At 28.4% G+C, this 16,240-nt stretch overlaps 2 protein-coding genes and 1 long non-coding RNA gene across 3 annotated transcripts in view; 1 reads left to right on the top strand and 2 right to left on the bottom strand.

The window, feature by feature from the left end:
- Positions 1-11,385, top strand: part of LOC140674411 (uncharacterized) — a 34,261-nt gene extending 22,876 nt beyond the window's left edge. The window contains exons 2-4 of the mRNA XM_072907919.1: positions 3,871-3,972; positions 8,494-8,679; positions 11,240-11,385. Of these exons, the coding sequence (XP_072764020.1) occupies positions 3,888-3,972; positions 8,494-8,679; positions 11,240-11,385 (417 nt within the window). The 5' untranslated portion in view covers positions 3,871-3,887. The remainder of the gene's footprint in view (positions 1-3,870; positions 3,973-8,493; positions 8,680-11,239) is intronic.
- LOC140674412 (uncharacterized) lies at positions 1,969-11,284 on the bottom strand. The gene is made up of 3 exons (XR_012048209.1): positions 11,196-11,284; positions 2,924-3,357; positions 1,969-2,289 (listed from the first exon to the last, which is right to left on the bottom strand). It is a non-coding gene; the product is annotated as an uncharacterized lncRNA (long non-coding RNA).
- Positions 11,386-14,083: 2,698 nt separating the features above from the next.
- Positions 14,084-15,901, bottom strand: Surf6 (Surfeit locus protein 6). The gene is made up of 4 exons (XM_072907918.1): positions 15,730-15,901; positions 15,595-15,642; positions 14,824-15,323; positions 14,084-14,535 (listed from the first exon to the last, which is right to left on the bottom strand). Exons 1-4 carry the CDS (start codon positions 15,845-15,847, stop codon positions 14,314-14,316), a joined length of 888 nt encoding a protein of 295 aa, XP_072764019.1. The 5' UTR covers positions 15,848-15,901; the 3' UTR covers positions 14,084-14,313.
- Between the last annotated feature and the right edge of the window lie 339 nt (positions 15,902-16,240).

Below are 16,240 nucleotides of genomic sequence, written 5' to 3'. Positions count from 1 at the left end.
CTTATTTAGATAACAAGCATGTCGTAACTATCAATTTTGGTAACCAGAAATCTCATAGACTTTCGTGAACGTACCTTGGGAAAGAGAAGATTATTTCTATCTGCCAAAAGACTAGTAGTCGATAGAACAATTTACTTTGATGCGAGAGAGTGCTGGATCAACAAAGATAAAAAGTCGATCAACATCTAAAATAATGTCAATATCTCGAAATTCACTGTTTTAAACTAACTCGAAAAATTTTCATATATATTACTATATGTGAATATATGTTAGTTTTATTTTTTTTTTAGATATCTTAAAAGCTTATATTCTGATGTAGTTCATCGTAAAAGTTACAAAATTCTATGTTGTATCGGTAAATATTCCTTAGATGTAGAAACGTATATTTAGAAGACGTATATTTAAATAATATTTTCATCATATTATCCTACAGATCCCGAATATAAATTATAAAAAGAATAAGCTACGTGCCTTATTCTTTTCGAGTAATCCAAAAATTCGCTATCGCAAATTTTTCTCTCACCGAAATAGCAATTATTCTTTATCCCTTTCAATTCAGTCTGTCTTACAGTACGCGTAAGATAAGCAAACTATCAGCAGATTCTCCTTTAAGCGCAAAAAATCCTCGTGTGGCTTGAAGGCTGTTTCTTCGAGATACGATAACGGCATCTTTCCATTTCTTCCCCTGCTCAAGTATCATAAGATTCCTTCATGCTTGAACATAAGCAGGAAGTATATACTTTTTAGATTATTTATAAAAGCAATATTCGACAAACTATCGTAAGAAAATAAGAATTATTTGAAATTTAACAGCAATTTTGTACTTATATTTATTTTATGTTTTCATTAATGATAAGAGTCCGAAAGGGATCAAAACGTTTGGTTATTTTATCACTTACTTTTATTAAAATAATAAACTTCTTAAAGTCTATAAAGCCATTTACTGCCTCCAGGATCCAATTGACCTTCTAATTTTTAATCTTTGAAAAGAATGACCTAAATCTTTAAAAAATCAAAGTGGCTAAAAGAAGCACACTGAATCTCAGATGACATTGAGAAATTAATAAAAATTCTAACTATCGCAAATTAAGATTTATAGATTAAAAGATATTAAAGTCAATCACAAATAATTGTGTAATCAAACAATTCTTTTAAGTATAATAAAATATAAGTATTTCTAAACACTCTGTACATTTTAATTTTACCTGTAATAATTTTTATTGATGAAATTTGACTATTGCAATAACTAGTGAAACTGATTAGAATTTTTCTACCATAGGAAATTAATTGTTTCGTAATTCGTTCTAAGCTTTAATTATGTCAATTGTGTATCCTCATTAACGTAGTTTTTCCATCATAAAAAAATTTTTGAATGTATTAATTTATTGCTAATTCGTTGCTATAATTTCTAATTTTTAAGCAAAAATAATTTTTATCAATTAGCATTTTTATCAATTATACTAATATTCTGATTTTTATTTATAAAATTTTTAATTATCAAAATCAAAGCAAATATAATTAATTGTATTAGCATAATTTACTCTTTATTCTTATAATTTATTCTGTAGCGATATGAATGTTGAAGCGTTAATTATTTTTTAAACTTTTTCTCGAGCAATAATAAAAAAATTTTCAAAATTAGGATATTTCGGCAATTAATTCGGAAAACATTTCAATGTCAAACTAAAATTTTGTTGACTTCTTTTAATTATTTACTCTATATATAATATAATTATAATAATCATATTAATGTGCATCAATAAACATTTAATATATTTAGAATTTATTTCTACAACCTATCTGAACAATTAATTCTAATATATTTGTTTTCGTGTTTACGATTTGCTATTAGTATTTTTTGAAAAAGTAAGAGTATAATGCATTAAGCCAATATATTTATATATATATGTATATTTATATTTTTAATATTTTTTGCTAATTAACAGAACCAACAAATTCAGGATTAAAACAATAATATTAATTAATAATAATTTAGTAGTTAATTGTGACGCATTCGAATTTGATTTCTTGTTGTCAGATTAGAAATGTCAGGTTAACCGAGGTAAACTGGGCAAGGCTAATACGCGCGCGCATTATTCTACATATCTGCTTCTGACGTCCGGCAATATCGCAAATTCTCGATCATTTACCGTCCGCTATTATTACACCTGGATTTCGGCCAGAGAGATGGAGAGAGAGAATGTCCCTGCAGCGTTGAGGTTTGCCCATTAAATTATAATGAACGTGCGCGCGAGATATTGCACGTCAAGCTAAGCGGTTAAAAAGAGGCTAAAAAGAATTCAAAGTATGTTACTACAAGAAAATTCAGAATATTTAAAAATTTTTACATAGATGAAATATTTTAAACTACTTTAAAAACTATTGTCGAGTACGCGCGGTAATTTTTTTTGTTTTTCTTTTAAGAGAAAGTTTTGCTTTTATATGTATATAAATATATTGTATGTAATTCACTAAAATCAATATTTAGTAAAGATATAAAACTAAAAATACAAATTTTTCCACATATATTTTAAAATGCTCTTTTATATAATTTCATTACAGTATTTTAGCATTATTCAGAAAAAGATATAGAGATAACTCAAACGACATAACACGAATTATACACCGCATGTGGGAAAACGTTTCTTACATTTTCTTCGTCTCTAGAGCCAAACACATTAAATATTAATGAGAGAAAGTGATAACAAAGTAATGGTAATTGGGGTCAAACACGCGAGACACGTGTTACACGTAATTTTTCTTTTTTTTTCACGATTTAATACATGTGGGCATCTATAGAATATTATATTTTTTGTCAAATTAAATAATTATAATAAAATATTTTTGAAAAATAATATTAATGTTACTGAATATTTTAAACATGGAATTTCAAGTAAAATGTACAAAAATATTCGTTAAATACCTCTTAAAGTGTTATCTCTGCCGTCTCGCCAAATAATTTGAATCCCGAGGGTAACCAAGTAAATCCGACAATCTCGAAAGCGAAGAAATTCAATTCTCGTGGAGATTCTCTGTGTGCCGCGGGTAACGGTAGCAATTCCATGTCTCTGACGAGGCGTGAATATCGTCAACTGATTCTAGATGTGCGAATCACACGTTGAAATTGGAGCTACATGTAGAATCTATTGATTCCACTTTTCGTGTGACGAATGAACCGCGCATTCCAACGCGAGAAAATTTTACAAATTGTTCGTCATTCAGCTCTTCACAATATAACAAGTCGTCATAATACTTGTCAGAGATAAAAATGACATATTTTGATGACATGTAGCGCGACAAAATCTTCCGATTGTATTCTGCCATAATTCTGTTGACTCTGTGTGCAATAGCTTTCGACTATAAAAACAAAAAAATTATACGGTTTTATTGTATCTTTGAATAGTAAATATTTTTTCGAAAAATTATTTGAAATATCATTACAGTAAAAATTTTATAATGGAAACCTCTCTCTGATATTATTTGTTTATATTTGTGAAAAAATAAATTCTCTACATCACCTCTCATGATAATTAATAATGTAATTCGTGTAAACTAATTTCATACATCTTGACATTTTCGTTTGATTAATAAAAATAATTTTGTGAAATGATATTTTAAAATATTTCACAAACTAAAGTTGATATTTTAATTTTTTTAATTTTAATGTTTTATATGTGTACAAAAAAAATTATAAAATATAAACATATTAAAAAGATCACTTAATATTCCAATTTTATTTTGTATTTTATTTTCTATCTATTTCTCTCTCACTTTTATGTAACTGTTTTACCAAGACATTATATTATACCGAATAAAAACGAGGAATGTATATCGAGATCAAAAAAGATTCAAAGGTGTATTTCCATTCAGTTCCAGAACAAAGAAAAATGTCAGCGGGGGTGAGAGCTGGTCAACCCACTATGCCAACGATTCCGCATTCTAAAAGGCCTACAATCTTGGTGTATCCAACGGGTAAGAACGCGATTCTACTTCAGCGAAAAATTTTACTTTGCTGCAAGAAATATATATTGTATATAAAATTAAAAAGATTAAATTAAAAAATAGTATACATATATATATATATATATATATATATACATACATACATATATATTGTTATTAGTATATAAAACATTTTTTTAGATTATAGTAATATTATGTCAGAAACCTTAAATGATATTTCGCGTATTATATATTTGTTGCACCTATGAATGAGGATTTGTTTTTATCATGTATGCGCAATTTTCTGTAGTTCAGTTGCCACGCAGCTGTAAAATTAGAAGTATTGTGGGGATTTGAATGATGCACCGATTGCGCAAAATCTAGAGTTTTAAAGTTTTAACATCTCGACTAATTAATCCACATTTATTAAAACTTTTATCTCCTATTAATATTACTATGAAATTGAAACATAGATTCTCAAAATAGCTATATGCAATCGAGAAATGTTTGAATTCTCGTCATTATTATAGACGAATGTTAAAAATCCAATGGTAAAAATTTTTATAAATTTTTATAAATATATACATCACAATTTTATATTAATATTTATATTACAGCAAATGCATCTCAAGATAATGCAAAATAAGCTTAATATGAAAAAGAAAATGTAGGAAATTTATGCGTGCAGTACTATCATCGCGAGTTTGTTACTCACACGGACTTTAAATTCATGATGTAGAAGTTCATCGAAAACTCTATTATTGTATAATATATAAAACACATTAAACATACATATAAACAAATTTAAAACGACACAAATCAAATTAACAATGAAGAAATATTGTGAATGGAAAAGGAGAGCGAGAGGTACTTATCATTATTGAACACAAAAATTTAGGACTATATGTAATGCTCAATAGAAAGTACAAACTGCTTGAAACCATAATGATGGGGAAGATAGAAAGAGATATTGAAAAGTAGGCTTGTGTTGTGTTAAATCTCAAACTGTGAATAAGCATACCTGACGCGGTCACATTATTTCAAAAGCTACAAATAGAAAGATGTTTGAAGAAGTGATCACCAACATAAACAAATACGAAGAAGAAGAAAAAGAATTAATTTAATAGGTTGTGAACGTATTTCGCTTCGCCCAAATATTATATTTTATTCTTTAAACAGGTCAATTAAATGTTAATTAAGAATCTCTTCAATTAATTATGAAAAAGTCAATATTCCAGATTACTTAAAAGGAATAGGATTGCAATATTTCAGATATTCGCATGAGTTCACACTTATCATTATTAGTAGCAATCAGACAAAATCTTTAATCGATGAATAAATCGAGGATGGTATTATGTTATTCTATTATACATTGTTGTCTTGTCAGCGTATTAATATTTCTCATAATCCATGCATAACAGGCAACTACTTGACACTAATTACATTAGCGTGGTCTCTCTCTCTCTCTCTCCTTCCCTCTCTCTCTCTCTCTCTCTCTCTCTCTCTCTTTCTCTTCACCTTTTCAAACTCGCGGTTCTTCCGAGCTACTCGTTTGTAGTTCCCCATTGCCGCGGGCATCTAATACTTCATACAAGTGTCTAATTAAACATCTTGCGCAGTTAATATACAACGTCTTCAAAACGAGACACGATTTATGATAATAATGCTAACATGATGTAAGCGCGGCTCTACATATCCCTCTTGTATAACAATAGTTTTTACTTAAATAATTCCAAATAAGTGAGGAAATTAATAAATTCCTAAAAATCATTTGATTTTGTCCTTTTGATGTACATTTAGCAGTGTTTCACGAAATTATATATATATATATATATATATATATATATATATATATATATATATATATATAATACGCACACATAATAAATTCAAATTTATGTTAAAGGAAATGAAATAGTAATGGAAAGAAAAGAAAAACTGATATATTTGATAGAATATAAAAACAAAAAGACACCGGAAGAATTTGTAAAATAAACTGATTAGAAACAAAATAAATAATGCGATAATAAAAAAAAAAAAAAAAAAAAAAAACTTACTGAGAAAAATTTGCTACATGCGGCGTGATTTGTATAATACTAAAAATTTGGAACCTGTTGCAAAGCAGAAAAAAGCCATTAACGTGCTGGTTTAAGTTAAATTTCAGATGAGTAAACAAAATATTTCAAAAATTGTATGAAGATGATTAAAAAAGGAACAACGTACACTAAGAGATGGCAGAGCAAATTCAAAAGAAAGCCCCAAAAATAAAGAAGATAGACCCTTATAAAGAATTGATACCATGTAACAATATCGAAACTCAAAGAACAAAAGATCATAGGGCGTAAATAACATTAACAATGAATTAATAAAATATGAAGATCCGGTACTGAAAGCACTATCTCAGTTTCAAGAAAAAAGCAAGAAGAGATCCTAAAAATTATCAAGAGTTCTCTATCAAATTCAATACCCGACTTTATAAAATGTAAAAATTCAAAATATAGTACAATCAAGATATAATGGCTCTGTAGATAAAAAAAACAATTTTTTAAATAATGATAATGTCCATTTTATAGAAATAAAATTTTTCTATGAAACCGTTTACTTGTGCATAGAGCACGAAAATTTTTTAATCTTACCAAATAAATATAAATAAATCTCTATACTTGAGATTCTAATAAACGTACTCTTTACCCCTCTGAAGAGACATAGTCGAGAAAAATATCGGGGCGAAGTCGGGAATCGAACCTGAGAAACGTCTCTTCAAGGGGTAAAGAGGAGTTTATTAGAATCTCAAGTACAAAGATATATTTATATTTACTTGATATAAAACCAAGTTTTCGTGTTCTATGCACAAGTAAACGGTTTTATGGAAAAATTTTGTTTCTATGAAACCGACACCTACCATCCGGCGTTTGACTCTTAATGGCTCGCGAAATTTAAAAAAAATAATATGGTCTGTTTGTAATTCATTTATACCTGTTTGTACTGCACTTTGTTTCGTTTATACCTCAAAGAATAAAAATATACAAAGTAATTAACAAATGGCCAACGCCCAACTTTAATATGTTTTAATTTAATTAAAACCATTTGATAAAGAATCGTTTGTACCTGTTTGTATTTCTTTTCATTTCATTTGTACTTCAAAGAGTTTAGAAGTACGGCCAATTTTTAGACAAACTCCCTTTGAGGTACAAATGAAATGAAAAGATACAAACGAGTACTAACAATAATTTTCTATCGAATGATGCTAATAAAATTGAAATATCTTAAAGTTGGGCGTTGACCATTTTTTAATCACTTTGTATTTTTTACTCTTTAAGGTACAAATGAAATAAAGTGCGGTACAAACAAATACAAACGAAATATTATAAACAAACTATAGTATTAAGTTTTATTTCTTATAAAGCCAGAAACCAAATTCGCATCGGTAGAATATCCTTGTAAACAATACATTTAAAAATTATATGAAAATAAGAAATAGCGGAAAACAGCAGAAATTTAGACAAAGCAATCCATGCTATCTTAATTAATAAAATAAAATAAAACAACTAATATAGATATACAATAAACGTTGTATACTTTGTTGATCTCACAATGCGTTCAAGAGTCTGATATTAACAATAAATATACAATAAATCATAAATATTATAGAAATCATAATAAGCAGATATTACGAAGATGCGAATAAGAATCACGAAAATAATGATATATGAAATATATTATTTTCGATTTTATATATGAAATATTATTATTATGTATTAAATTTTATATACACGCACACGCACACGAGCACGTGCACACATTTTTAACCTTTCAAAATTTTTGTAATAATAACCAACATTTCTTATAATAACTGCTGTTTTCGTATAAGTTTCGTGTAAGTCATCGAAAATTTGATAGAAATAACAAAACCAAAGAGAGAAGATAAAGAAATTAACAGAAGAAATACCAAGATACGCATCAGATAAAAAGATACTCTACACTGTTTAACATTATTATTATGGATAAAATAAAACATAAAGATCCAAGGCGGATGCAGAATAAGGACAAAACACAGACATTTTATGTTACGATATGACGCAATCCTCTCGTAACAGACTTTAATAACGAATTTCAGCGCTTCTTCTTTAGACAAACCACTCCTATTAATATCTAGTTTCTTATATTTGAAAGAAAATCTCCCTCTTTCCTAGTTTTTTCTCTTGTGACAATATTGTTTTTTATGGAGACTTTTTGCGCACAATATATGTATATATATAACACAGTAATACACGCAGCCTTCATTTTTCAATAAAAACATTTCAATTTTCTTATCATCGAACGCTACTTTAAGTTTTTAATTAAAATATTGTTAAAATATTGTTCTAAACTTTTAAATAATTTGTACAAAGTTGCTTAATGTGCCATTAAAAGTTCAGTTATATTGCTTAAAAAAATAAACTTTATGTACTTGTTTAGGAAATTATTTACATAATAATAATGTAAAACAGAATTAGAGTACTCTAGTTCAGAAAATTGTCGCACGTTATAAATTGTGTTTGCGTCTTCCAGTGACGCCGGAAAGCATAATAATACCTATTGTCTCCTGCATTCTGGGGTTTCCATTGCTGGCATTAATGGTAATTTGCTGCCTACGGAGAAGAGCGAAACTCGCAAGGGAACGAGCCCGGCGGAGAAACTGTGATTTGGATCATGGCGCATTGAGCCTCGTTCGTTTCAGCCCGGTTCATCGTTTAGGTGAGTAGAGTATCCAACCAAAATTAAAAAGTAAAACTAAAATATGTGTGCATACGGAACAAATATTCTGTTGTATCAAATAACTAATTGTTCGTGCGAATTTAAATAATGTTGCTGATCAATTAAATAAAACGCATACAAAATTACGAGCCGCAAAAATATGCTATTACGCTCTTTATATCAAAATTATTAAAAAAAAGAACAAAGGTAAATTTTATAAAATATATAAAATATATAAAACTCTATTGCGACCATGCGACCAGTGATAGTATATGGGACTGAATGCTAAAGACTAACTAGCACGGAAATATGAAAATATATAATATTATAAAAATATATATTGCAGTGAGAAACTCGGACGTCACATATATTCAATGGATTCAAATACAATTAGGAGAAGAAAATATTGATTCATAAAAAGTTTGATTTATAAAAAAAGTTTTGATAACTAGGTCATATTATTATCAGAATGAGGAAAGTAAGATGATACTGAAAAGGACGATTCGGGACAATGTAACTTTTCAAGAAAATAAAGTCTCTAATTTTTTTTAACGTGAAGAACGACCTTTAAAAAAAAACAACTAGAGTTTGTGCTTCGAGCATCTTAATTGCTTTTCAAAGATACGTATCGGACGGTCGACAACAGCAAAACAATGATACATGAGTCGCACTACAGAACTATCGGTCCATACGGAAAAAACTTGTCAACGAAAATAATCAGTCAAACTTACGTCATTACTAAGATTTCAAAAAGTACGAGAAATAAATTAAACGAATAAAAGAGCGGACGGTGAAACAGGCTTCGAGTTAAATTTCGTGGCAGAAGACCTCCAAGAGATAAGAGTGAAGAAAAGACGAAGTATATCGCGTTTCTCAAGATCTTTCTAGGTAATTGTGCGGCTTCACCACCGTCGAGTCAAACACGAAAAGAAGTTCCTGCGACGAAAAAAAGGTCGAGGACAAGGAGACGAGCAACTCGTCCGAAGAGATGGAGTCGGACATCGAGGAAGAGCCGAAGAAAATGAACATTCATCTGTCCAACGCTGCTCCGTCTGTTACCTTCACCGTGTCTCAGGATTGTTAGAGAAACAAATCCGGCATGACGCGCATCGACACCCGACATCGGCTTCTCCTCGTTCGTAGTGTCGAACCCAAAAGGAAAAGCAAAAAGAATTCACCGTCCATCAAACGGTGTACCTCCACTTTCTAAAAATGTCAATCTGTCCAGACGAACGAAAGACTTGACTCTCAACTGATATGGTGAGATCAATTTTGATTTCACGTGAGAAACTGTCTATTGAAATTTAATGAAAATTTTTTCTCGATTTTTCATAATAATTTAGAAGAAATAAAAAAATTTTAATTAAAATGTTATTTTTTTATACGATCCTCGTCCTCGTCTCTCTCCTTATCTTTTATTTTTGTCGCAGGCACTTCTTTTCGTATCTGAATCGGCAATGAAGCTGCACAATTGCCTAGAAAGACGGGAAAACTTTAATGTTAATTCTATGATTTTTATGTTGAAATCTAGTTTGTAACTTAAGAAAGAGCATATTAATATACGATTCAGAGACATGGAAAATAATGAAAAAGAATAAGAAGATGGAACTGGTGGAAATGGATTACATAAGAAAATTAATGAAGATTTCACACAGAGAAAAAATTAGAAACAAATAAATTTAAAAAACAGGTATAGAAAAACAATTTTGAACAATATTGAACAAAAGCAATTGATATAGTATGGATACATTCAAAGAATGACAGAAGAAAAAATGTTATCAAAAATATATACATATATATACTATATATGTATAAACTGGATTCTAAAAAACGAAAAAACGAAAGAAGAAAAAAAAGAGAGAAAAAACCTAAAAAGAATTAGATGAAGGGAATAAAGAAGTCAATAATTATATATATGATTTTCCAGAATGACAATGGATTGATAGAACAAATAAAAATTAGGCATCAAACAATGACAAAAGGCCAAACTAAAATTATATTATTTTTAATCATCGACTCTTCGCTAAAGAGTCACGATAAGTCCTTTAAAAACATAAGAATATTATTAATTTGACTTTTGTTTAAACATAAAAACTTAATAATGTAATATACATTTGCAAGTACAATAAATACAATAGACAATATAGTACAATGCTATATTTATTCCAAAATGATTGCATTAAAACATTTATAAAATTATATATAGTTGTATATATTTTATTTATTATCATATTTTTTATTATGTATTAAATATTTTATTTGTTTTATTATTTTTATTTATTAAATTATATATATATATATATATATATATATATATGATGTATATAATAGTATATAATGTAATTAAATAGTAAATAATAGTTGTATATAAAATCTACTATATTTATATTTTTTTATGTTATATATATTTATGAAAGCAGTATGATTAGTCTTTTTAACAAAAATATTTACAAATTATTTTGCTATATAAACAAAACAATATATGCAACTACATAAATATTTAATATAAATCTTACCTTAATATACTGCAACTTATGTTTATTGCTGACATGTTCTGCAGCTGGTGTGGATCGTCCGGCACGCACCGTATCTTTGAAGAGCGATCGAGGATCTCGAAGCTTTGCATCCTTAGAGTTGGACACCGTCGTCGAGGAACGCTCGGATCCCGAGCAAAGCACCGCCCTGGAATTAAGTAGTCCAGATTAGCATCCGGCCTTGGTACCGTCAAGGTAATAATAAAATACGCTTTACAAAATTACATACAAATCGGACTTCTTCTTTTACGATTTAATTAGCTTTATGATATTTCGTGTTATTTTACAATCGCTTTTCGTTTCTAGAGAAAATTCTATGCACATAAATAAATTAGGTATTGCTCGAGAAGCCGGATGTATAATACTTTTATACACACAAATGAAATTACACGGAATACGAATCACACTGTGATAAAATAATTAATTCCGCGAATAATATATTACCTCATAATAGCTCCATCAAGCCTGCCTCATCCTTTCTTATGCATCTTCAAAAGTACTCGTAAAACACTCGCGCGACACTTCCGATTTCGATACATGTTACGACATCTATTTACACGAAATCTACGACTTTCTCGATTATCATCGCACGAATGATAAAAATCACCGTGTACAGCGTATTTACGCATACAAAAAATTCGGGCCGTACTTTTTCGCGACACTCGTTCCCGCGCAAAATGTCACTCTCTTCCCGCCTTCCTCCCTCTTCCCTCGCAATTCGGATCACCGTTTCCGACGAATTCGCGATCCTTAGGCTCGTCTTTTAATACTCGGGAGGGAGGGGGGGGGGGGAGGATATCCGTCGACACTGCGAATATTCCTGGAAATATACGTTATAATAGCCGCCGAAATAAGCGCGAAAGCAACAGGGGGTATAAGAACATGACGGTTTCGAAACGACAAAGTTGCAGGATCGAACAATTTCGAAGATCACGAACCGCCACCGACTACCATAAATGCGTGCGAAATAAATCTATCTAGAAATTATGGTCCATCAACCTCGACTCACTTCTAGTACCTCGTACCGCGATATTCGTAGCTCGGTATGTGCGCGCCGTTCCTTCTAGAGGAAAAAACGGTAGCATAAAGGCTGATATGTATTACATTTGTACGAAGGAATTTTTCGAGCGTGCTGATTGGCTGCAGAATAGAAAAAATTTTCTATCCTGAAACCAATCAACACACTCGAAAAAATTTGTACGCCAAATATAATATCGGACTAAAAAACATAAATCAGAAAGTTTCAGGGACGAGTTAAATAATTTCTAGAATTATACATATGTATATTATGGTCGAAAAATACAGACACGAACGAAAGAATGTTACCACTTCTGTTTAATGCGTTGTTTTACCTTGCTTTTTTAATAAAGAAAATTATTATTAATAAAAAAATCTGTACTTTATATGTCTATGATTGAAATACAGAACACGTATTTTAAAGCATTCTTGATTACATTGATGTGTCAATTTGTCATATTCTTGCTACATTTAATAATGAATTAAACACTAACATATATATATATATATATATATATATATATATATATTTCTTATCCAAAAATTACTTTAGATGATTTATAATTCTTGACAAAATTTGAAAGAGTTTTATTTCTACTTTACGCGTCGTATGTAATACAGAAAAAACGTTAAAGAATTAAAAATAATACATACATATACATATATATTATATATATTAGGATTTAGAATTTTGTAGTGAATTATATATGAGTATATTCATGTATTTAAATATATAAAATATATACATACACAGAGAGGACTACATATATATGTATGTATGTGTGTGTATACATTAATAGAGAAAAAAAGAGAGCGAAACAAAATTGTAAATTTATTTCAATATTTATTATTATACTTATCAAATTCTGTATATAAACAGATTTTGCATAAATTAATGATATCTCCAATACTTTTACTATTAACATTAAAGTACTTAAAAATATTTTTGTCAATAATATATAAGTAAAATAAAATATAAAATAAAAGGAAAATAAAGAAAAAAATAAACGAAAAAACAATAGATTAAGTGATAATATACATATATATATATATATATATATATATATATATATATATATATATATATATAATAGAAAAAATAAATTCTTATTTATATAAAATATTATTACAAGTACTTTTTTATTAGAATAAAATAATGACTGATCGATTCTTATTCGTATTGAAAATATTCGTATCAAATCATGAAGTTTCTATTCTCTCTAATGTTTCCCTAAAATATGAAAATAACTCCATAAAGTTAATATAGCTTTGCATATAGATTGTATATTATGTTTTGTTTTTACAGGTCTCCACGACCATCGAAATCCTTGGCGGTGCCGTTGCCTATGGATCACAGTCCATTATGGACAGCTTTGACGCACGCTAATGCAGTCTCCGCAGCCTTGGGAGACACCTAGCAGGAGGTGGAAGACGGCAGCTATATTGAAGCTCTCGTCCTAGATCTGCCAATCATTTATTAATCAGCCAGTTTTTCTGAACGAATATCTCATTAAAATATCCAGGAACGAAGCTGGCCAATTTATTTAAAACTATCATATTGCGGCAATAATTGCGCCAGAAATCAGGAAACATACTCTTAAGTCAAGAGAAATAAATTTTATGAGAAATTATTCTTTAAGAGCATCATATGATCCTTGTATGCGTGTGTAACAAGGCACTGAAATGTATGTGAAATTTTATACCACTATTTGCTCGCGACATTTGCGAGTAGAGCTTTTTACACGATAATTATAATTCAGAATGTATGCGAAGTAGTTGTAGAAAGTAGCTGGTCTACGATACAAATGTATTAATGTAAATACAAATTTGTTAATGTACAAATAAAAGCAAAATTATATTAATAAAATATTATTCGTAACCGTATTATACACTGATTGATACTGTGTAAGTATCATTCAATTTTTTAAGGATCTAGTTTCCTTACCAATGAATATCATAATAACACGCATCACATTATTTGAATGAAAATTTTAGTAGCAAAATGCATAACTTAAACACAAATATTTTACACTTTCAATGTAATATACGCGATATAAGTATAGCTAACTTATTTAAATGATGATTAAAATCCAGGTATAACACGTCCTTTCTTTCCTGCTTTTTTCAATTTGTTTGATTTTTTTTCTTTTTTCCTCTTCATAATATTTTCTTGTCTTTTCGTTTGTCTTTCTTGTATAGATTTTTGTACATTTTCTATCCTAGAATTCCATTTATTTGCACTATGTTTCTTTTTCTGTTCCTTTCGCTTTATAGTACGTTTGAGCAGTTCAGGATTATCCTTAACCTATTAAATATAGTTGCAATAAGAATATGTCTAAAGAATTAAAAAAAAGAAATATAATAAAGTTTAATTAAAAATTAAATTGTGATAATAAATATGTAATTTACTCAAATAAATCAGCTAATGTTAAATATAAGAATACAATTTATAGTAAAAATATAATAAATTAGATATGCTATAATAAAAATTTAGATATGCAATTCTATATTTTATTTTATATTTTATATTAACTATATTTATTTTTTATGATAAAGTAGCTTTTCATAAAATAGAGTCAAAATAAATACATACTTTTTCACCACTTGCTTTTGCTAATGCAGATTTCCATGCATCTTTCTCTTTAATATCTTCAGCTTTTTCTTTATCACCTGAATTTTCTAAGTGCTTCAATTTTTCTTTTTTTTGTTGTAATTGTTGTAACATTTTTTTAGGATCATTCTGATTTTTAGGTAATTTCTTTTTTACTCCAATCTCGGAGAAGTCAAATTTACTAAATACCATTTTACCTTCTGAATTAAACACTGGTTTTGGTTTCGGAACTTTTGGTACTTCTTCGTTATCAATCTTTATTTTACTATCACCAGTTGCATTTTGTTCTGTCCTGGCAAGTTTTTTCTGTAGCAAACGTTGTTCCTTTTTTGCACTTTTTTTTATTCTGTTCTTCAAAGTTTTTTTAAGAAGTTTCTGTTTATAATCTAACTTTTTCACACCCTTCAATTTCTCTAGCTTTTCATGTAATTCAAAACCGTATATTTTTTCTGTTTTCTTGCCTGGTAAAGTAAAAGTCTTGACTACAACAAATAATACGATTAGTAATTAATTTGTATAGAGAAAAAATTTTCCTTTGAAAAATAACAAGTAAATTACAAATTTCTTTACCACTCTATATACTTAAAGTATTAATTATTAATTGCTCGTAAAAAAAACAAGATTTATTATTTATATATTCTATTTATTAAAATATAAATATATAGATGAAATTTCATATTGTAATTGGTAAAGAAATCTGAGTACTATAGAATTAATTTGTTTCAAATAAATATAAAAAAAATATATAACAACCTTTTTCCCTCGATTCTTTTTCTTCTATTAATGGTTGACTCTGCTTTACTATATTAAAATATAAAATATCGACATTATTATAAGATAAAAATATAACCTCTTTTCAGATATGGAATATTTTTAAAATGTTCTCACCTAATTCACACGTCGATAAAGGCATTATAGAAAATATATCTGAAATAAACTTGTCTTCTGTTAAAAGCATTTGATGCACTGCCTTTTTATTGAATTTTTTCGACATTCTTAATTGCATCTTCTTTATAACTCACGTGTACTTGAAAAGGATGTAGACATAGGTTATGAGCAATAACACACATAGCATAACACGTGCGCGCGCACATTTAGATGTAGATATATATATATAAAACAATTAAAAATTTGATTCGAATACAAAATACTTTTCTTAAATAAGTCTACAATTTTTTACGTTTTTCATAGTTTTAACGCTAAATTATATTTAACAAAAAACTAATTTTGCTATCCAGGAAAATGTTAAAATATTTGTAAAAGGTGTAGGTATTAAAAAAATTATATTAAAAAATATTTTCCAGCATCTTTATTAAAATGCATTTTTTGCGTATAAATGTAAAAATAAATGTTATTATACTACTTTTTATACGTTTATTATAATTATCTAAAAAATATA

Source organism: Anoplolepis gracilipes, chromosome 16, assembly GCF_047496725.1.
Source record: "Anoplolepis gracilipes chromosome 16, ASM4749672v1, whole genome shotgun sequence".
NCBI classification, from domain to species: domain Eukaryota; kingdom Metazoa; phylum Arthropoda; class Insecta; order Hymenoptera; family Formicidae; genus Anoplolepis; species Anoplolepis gracilipes.
This window is presented reverse-complemented; position numbering and strand designations above follow the sequence as displayed.